This window comes from Notolepis coatsorum, assembly GCF_963971535.1.
Source record: "Notolepis coatsorum genome assembly, chromosome: 9".
Taxonomy (NCBI): Eukaryota; Metazoa; Chordata; class Actinopteri; order Aulopiformes; family Paralepididae; genus Notolepis; species Notolepis coatsorum.
The window spans coordinates 138,032,251-138,040,049 of NC_140173.1; the positions used below are offsets into that span (position 1 = coordinate 138,032,251).

At 42.3% G+C, this 7,799-nt stretch overlaps 1 protein-coding gene across 1 annotated transcript in view; it reads right to left on the reverse strand.

The window, feature by feature from the left end:
• Window positions 1–7,799, reverse strand: part of itga9 (integrin, alpha 9) — a 154,950-nt gene that overhangs the window by 9,238 nt on the left and 137,913 nt on the right. Inside the window, 1 exon segment of the mRNA XM_084322022.1 lies at window positions 6,730–6,825. Coding sequence (XP_084178148.1) covers window positions 6,730–6,825 — 96 coding nt within the window.

Below are 7,799 nucleotides of genomic sequence, written 5' to 3' on the forward strand. Positions count from 1 at the left end.
GACATTAGGGACTTTTACACGTCCTGCATATCATGTAGACACATCAAAAACACACATCACATCACAGTATGAATAAACAACGCTTCAGCAGCTGAAATTCATGGATACAGAAAGCAACACCTTCTCCAAATATGACTAATGGCAATAATACATATGCATGTTCACACACAAACACACACACACATGCGCGCACAGAAACAGACACACATGTACGCAGGTGTGTGCATGTGCGCACATACAAACACAAACACAGCCACACACCGTCTGTTACTGTAATAGAACCGGCCAGACCTGTACTATATCAATCTGCCTTAGCTATTATAGACATATTTAATCTCTACCAGACCATAGACAGTCCCAGTAGAATAGATGATGACTGGATGATGATGTCATTTCCTGGATGATAATGATACAATGTCTGTATTTTCAAATCGTCTCTTGGGGAGGGAAGTAACATTACCATTAATTACAGCCCAATTTAACCTCTTTCTTTCTTAGTATTCAAGGTAACTTTACCTGAGTGTTCCTTTACAAATGAAATCTAGAGTGCCAAAGATAATTGTGTGAATAAATAAATAATGAATAGTTCCACACACTATTTGTTAAAACCATTTATGGATGTTTTGTGTGTAAACTGCACATTGTGGGCTGTGAACCGTTTACATATCTGTATATACTATATCTATATCTGTACATATCTAGTAGTAGTAGTAGTACGAATTTATATATTTTATACCCAGTTTAATCACCTGTACATTGTATATTGCTGTTGCTTGCATTGCACTTCACTGTTGTACTCTGGTTGGATGCCAAACCTATTTTTTCTGTAACCTAACCTAATCTAATCTAATCTAATCTAAGGGAATCCCATTCTTCTAGGGGTCCCTTGTACAATTTTGCTTCCCCAATTGAATTAATTGAAGAACGTGAAAGTCGCGCTGATGCTTCGCTGAGGGTAGTGCTGCTAGTGGCTGATTGCGACATCATCGTGGCCAAACAAGAACCCTGACTCCACTGTAAACACAACAGCAGTTTCCCATGACATGGGTTCAAAGACGCACTAAATATTCTGTCATGAGCTCTGGCGACAAACTCTTGTTATCTTACAGCAACCCAATGTTCAATGTTCAACTACAGAGGTCAGTAGTAACTAATTACAAATATTGTAGTTTTTCGGACCAACACTACTCTTTTAAGGACTTTCAAACCCCTGTACCTTGTTTGTACCTGATACAAACCTGGTACATACTTTTGGGAGAAACACAGACACTTCCTATTGACTACCATTGTATTTGACCTGTATTAAAACTGAACGCTTACATACTGTAGTATGAAACGATTGTTTTATTAGTGCATCATGTTAAGTCAAGCAATTACCTTCCAACACTGGCCGTCATTGAGTGTTCACACCATTGTGAAAAGTTACATTTGATCTGTTTTCAGGCTCCTTCAGTCCCTTTGGCATTTCACCATTCAGCTGCAGGATATTTCCTCATTTCCCTACCTGGACATTTAATATTACACTTACGAAGCTCCAAGTGACCTAACATTTTTATATTTCTGGGCCTTGATAGTCTTTAGCGTGATTTGATTTATATCCATGTGTTTTGTCCTAAAGTTGTAGTTCATGAACAAACACTGTCTAATCCCTGTTTAATCCCTGAGTTGTTTTCCCCAAAAAGAGGCGTGGCGATCAAAACTCAGTGTGGATGACGTATTGCCGGTCTGATGTATACTCATTTAAACGCTTTAGTGTAAACTCACTCCCAAGTTGAAATATCTCCATTTTGCTACCTGGATCCTTTTTTAGGCGACGGACTGGATTAACACATTCCCTGCCACGCAATTTGAGCATCTTATACCATTCTCTGCCAGCACTGTAAGACGATGAGACTGGAGGAAAAAGATCCCACTTATTTGACGGCGATCGCCTAAATCCATTTCCGGTTTGAATAATCATAATACACGGCCAAATCGTATCGATTATTGCGTTATGGCAGCGATCGCTACACACGGACGTGTGTCTACAGTCCTGCAACAATATGCGAGTGGCCGGACGCATTTCGGAGACGCACCGAGATCGACTCGTCCATTTCCGGTTTGGCAACTCGCCGATCATCCACCAGGGGGCAGTATTGAAGCGTTGCAGAGTTGTGCCGGCTCACACTGCATCAGACCAGGCTCCGTGAGGGAAATATGAATAACATGGCGAAAAAATGAAATATGATCTCAATAACGTTGTACGCCGTGGATTGGCAGAATTAGCATGAACTTGTACAACGTTTTTGGCGCAGGATGTGTTAAGACTGTTTATTCAACATTTGTGGTTATGTGGTGCTGGTGAGTGGAAGGTTTGTGGTTCAAGGCTGGTCTGAAAAAAATACATTCTCAAACAACAGGAGCAGAGGTGCAACCACAAAAAAACTAGGGCTGGGACTTTATCGCATTAATTGCGATTAATTAACTACAGAAAGAATTAAAAGATAAAAAGATGAATGCATTTAATCGCATGATGATTCTTCTTTATTGTGTAAGAAGAATGTTACCTTTCAAAGGAGACCAGACTCATGCATGTGCTATAAGTATAAAGTATAATAAATCGCAAATTACTTTTTTTCTTAGTCTGGTTTGTTCATACAGAATACTGAAAAAATAAGAGAAATTGAGATCAATCAAGAGTTATTTTTTTCCAATGGTCAACTGTTCTGGAATGTACTTGAAAGTACTGCTTTTTACTTTTACCTCGAAAGTGCTTGAGTTTACAAAAGGTCCTTTGCGCTATATATATATATGATTCCTAAAATTGCTGCACTTTGTTAAAAATTGCATTGATCTGTTGGTCTGTGTAGTAGCTAATACAGGATTTATATTCATTGATTCACTCGTATACCAAAAGCCATTTGAATTGAACATTTGCTTTTCGCATCAAATAATTGACATGTGATTAAAATGCGATTACTTTCGATTAACTAACTATAAAGTCTCAAATGAATTCGATTAAACATGTTTATCGAGTCCCACCACTAACACATCTCTGAAGTGAAAGATGAATAGGTGCCACACTTTCTCCATAGGCCTGGAGGACAAGTGCTCTGCCTGCAGGCTGCCAGAGATGGTAGACCACTATAATAATACATGGTCGGGTGGTGGTACTTCTGTAATGTGGGAAAGAAAATCCAACTATACAATCCAAGTGAAAATCAAAAGGACAACTGGGGATAAATCTCCGGTGTCACTCCTGAGCCCTTTCCCACATTTCACACCCCTGTAACCCCCCCCCTCCCCCCACCTCTCCCCCAAACCCGTGGGATTGTTCTGTTGTTACGGATACGGATGCCAAGCTGCTTGCGTGTGGGATAGAGATGAGGGATCTAATGATATTCCCTCATCATCGCGGGTTCCACAAAGTAGGGTTCAGCGATCACCAAAGGAGTCCTTGATGGTATGTCTTATTATTTCATTCAACAGACGCTAGCACAGTGAGGGAGCTGTGTAAGAACGCCAGTTTTTTACTGAGACACTGTTACATATCTCTCACTGTCCTGGAACTCTGAACTCAGTCATACTGTATCTAACAATTCTTCACAGATATAAAAAAAAAGTACCATGGCTTGATCTATTTGGAGTTACTTTTTTTTTTTTTTATGAAAACCCAGGTCTATGATCAGTGGTGTAAAGTAACTAAGCATTTTACTTAAGTACTTAAAGTACTTTATGTGAGTATTAAACATTTTAGGGAACTTTGTACTTTCACTGCATTTATCAGAACCAATCAGCTACTCGTTACTTTGAAGAAAACATGGCAAGAATTGATCAATTGTATCTAACTCCAATAAAAATGCATAAAATGTCTAGAGATAATTCATTAAACTGTCCTAGATGTAAAACTAACGAAGGAACATTTCTACACATGTTTTGGCACTGTGATAAACTAAAACGATTCTGGAATTGTATTCATTCATTTACAAAATCTGTATTGGAAACGGAATTTGACTTGTCTCCATGTGCCTACTTACTAAATGAATTACCTGAGATCCAGATGGATCCAAAAAAATATAGACCGCTGATTGTTATAACATACTTTGCCAAGAAATGTATTCTCCTGTTTTGGAAAAATGACTCTTCGCCCACTTTTGAGATGTTTCAATATCAGATATCCGCAGTTTCTTCCACTGGAGAGATTGACCTTGGAGGAGCGTGGCCGGGGGCGGATGTTCCGGGACCTTTGGTCTCCGCTGTTTTCTCGATTGAGCAGGGGGGCTGTTGATTGATACGGCTAGTGGCGGTATGTGAATAATATCCGCATGCTGTCGCTGGCCGTGTCGATTGGTGGTTTTGCTGTTTGGTCGGGGGAGGGGTGGGGGCCGGGGGTCTTGGGGTGTCTGGCCCCGGTTGTGTATTTTTTGGAGGTGGGTTTCCCTAGTGGAAGAAGTTGTACAACAGACGTGTAAGAGGCCTGTCTGTTGTACAACAATGATGTTGTTGTTGTCATTGTTGTTATTATTTATTACTGTTTATTTAAATTTTATTATTGTCTCGTCTTTATTTAGTTTTGTTGGCCGCGGGTGGGGGAAGGGACCAGAGGGTGAGATAATTGCCGTGTGCTGTGGGACATGTATCTGCTGTACACCTGTTATTCAAATAAAAAGAAGTTGAAAAAAAAAAAAAAAAAATTACGAAGATTATGTACCACAGCCAACCAACTTCAGAGTTGTTGAACGAAATCAGAGCAGCATAACTGGACCACACACCACTTTAACGTTTAGAGGTCAATGGTTCGAGGATTGAATGCTCCCAAGCAATACACAACATCATCTGGAACGCATACCTTTCTTTTTTTTTTTTTTTTTTTTACTTTCGATACTTAGGTACATTCAATATCAAATACTTCTCTACTTTTACTTAAGTAGGATTTAGAATGGAGGACTTTTACTTTTATCAGAGTACTATTTTATCTGGGTATTTCTATTTTTAAAATGGTAAATGGGGCATTTATACAGCGCTTTTATCCTAAGACATTTTATCCTCACACGTTCACACACCGACGGCGGAGGGCAATCGTGCACGGTGCCAACCTGCTCATCGGGAGCAATTAGGGGTTAAGTGTCTTGCTCAAGGACACTTCTTCGACACACTGCCGGAGAGGAGCGGGAATCAAACCGGGAATCAAACCGGGAACCTTCCGATTACCAGATGACAGCTCTACCACCGTCCTGAGCCACTTAAGTAAAAGGAACTGTGTACTTCTTCCACCACGGTCTATGACACATCGACTGAATTTACGCCACGCAGATAGCGAAAGACCATGTTGGGTAATACAACTTAAGACCATGTTGGGTAATACAACTTAAGACCATGTTGGGTAATACAACTTAAGACCATGTTGGGTAATACAACTTAAGACCATGTTGGGTAATACAACTTAAGACCATGTTGGGTAATACAACTTAAGACCATGTTGGGTAATACAACTTAAGACCATGTTGGGTAATACAACTTAAGACCATGTTGGGTAATACAACTTAAGACCATGTTGGGTAATAATACAACTTAAGACCATGTTGGGTAATACAACTTAAGCAGGATCGCTCAAGAGCTTTCCCCTCTTTAGCTTCACGTCGCACAGTGAAAACACCGTCCTCTTATCTCTAGATTTATGTGGGCTTGTTTACATGGCACCAGGTGATAAACTGAGTTGGGTTGAGAGCGAGCCGGCCGGCACGCCTGTCACAAAGCAGGGGCCTCATTCTTTTAGACGGAGGCGATACAACCGGGGGGGGGGGACCACAAATAATATTTGTACTCTAAAAGGCAGTAGTGCCCCCGCCGGCCGACCCCCCCCCCCCCCCCAGGGACCAGGTTACTGAATTTACAAAAGAAGCTAGAGTGGGGAGAGAGGGTGGGGGCCGGGCCTGGCTGTCGCCATCACGGCACTCGCTAAGTGGCGAGAGAGTGATATGGAGAATGAACGCGTATTTACAGCACGTCTGAGTTGGACCCAGCTCCTCTGGAGCCTCCGGGGGGTCGGCCGGCCGAGCGGAGCAGAGGGGCTGGAGCCCGGGGGGTCAGACGCCCAATCAGCTGAGAGGTTGCCGGTGTGGAGGAAGATGCTGGGCGCTGCTCAGTATAATCATCGCCACCGAGCCACCGGCCCATTCAATCAGTCAGCGCCTGGGGGGGGGTTCAGTCTCAGGAGAGAATAGCCCGTCCTTGAGCACAGCTGAGGACCCCCCCCCCCCCAAAAAAAACGCTACTATACACACGCCATATACCCAGAGTTCCCAGCTGTTCCCTGGGATCACACTGCATCCTGCTCAAGGCACCGTGTTGCTGGATTTCTAACCAGAGTGCGATGATGACACGTCTGTCGCTCTCTGCTCTGTCGCTAATGATAGAGATACATACGTTGTGGGTCTGCGCTGGGAAAAATGTATTACACAAATTAAGTCCAGGCAGTCTGTAAATTCAATATTTTAAAAAAAATTATAATTTAACTTTCTCTTTCTCCTATTTTTCTCTGATTTTCTCCCCGTCCCAATTAGTCGTTGTGCCAAAATCCTACCACTGACAGTTCGGTGCCATCGTTCGGTGCCACTATTTTAAAAAAGTTATGTTGTTCTCTTTAATTACAATGGAGAGAGTTAGGGGGGGGGGGGGGGGTGTTCGGTGCAATATCACTTTACATATATAACTGTGGTCTCGGTTATTGATGGTGCATGTGGTACTCACAGAGACGTCTTCTGATTGGCCGGTCGGTACCTCCATGGCCCTTTCGTCTACTTGTACGTTGCCCCTGGTCACAAACTGGATCACAGAGGAACTGTCCTGTGGAGATAACAGTGAGTGAGGGGCGTTAACAGTGTTGTTCCCTGAGACGCAGACTTCCAGTATAAATCAACGGTAACCTTGATTGATTGATTGATTGAAAACTTTATTAACAGATTGCAGAATAGGTACAATACAGTACAGCTCAATACACACAATTGTTAAGGGGATGCAGACCAGAGAAAGACTTTCGTCTTGTTTACATCAGGGTCCCCCATTTTCAATTCATCAGGACATAATATATGACATACATGACATACAGATATTCAGTACTGCTACATCTATACATTTATGACATACCAGATTTGCAAATACAGTACTGTTTGTGATACAGAAGGAGTCAAGAAAAGGGAGTATATACATTTGACGTAGAAACTGTACATTGGAGGAGGTTGGGTGGGGTTGTGTGGGGGGGGGTTGGGTACATTGGGATATTGTCAACCATACTGGGTAATTTACATTGGAGGTGGTTGGGGGGGGGGGGGGGGGAGAAACACTGTATAAACAAGCAAAACTGTACATTGAGGGGGGGGGGGAGACACTGTACAAACAAGCTAAATTGTACATTGGACTATTGACAAAACCATACTAGGTAAATGACTGTACATTGGAGGGGGTTGGGTTAGGACATTTACAGGGGCCAGTTTTGAATTGCAGTCTCCCGTAGGTGTCCCTTGAGAGTGGTTTTGAAAGTGGGTAGTGATCCACATTCCTTTACAGCTTTGGGTAGGGCGTTCCACATTGATGTGGCATAATTGCGAAACGTGTTTAGTCCCTTATTTGAGCCGAATCTGGGTTTAACATGATTTGTGGCGCTCCCTCTGGTGTTGTGATCGTGGTATTCACTGACCTTTGGGAAGTATTTTGACATGTACATGGGTACCACCAAGGTGATAGGTTGAATGAAAAGAGGAGGTGGGTATACTCTCAGGGTCATAACCTTGACAATAATAAAGTATGGTCATTTTAGTTTT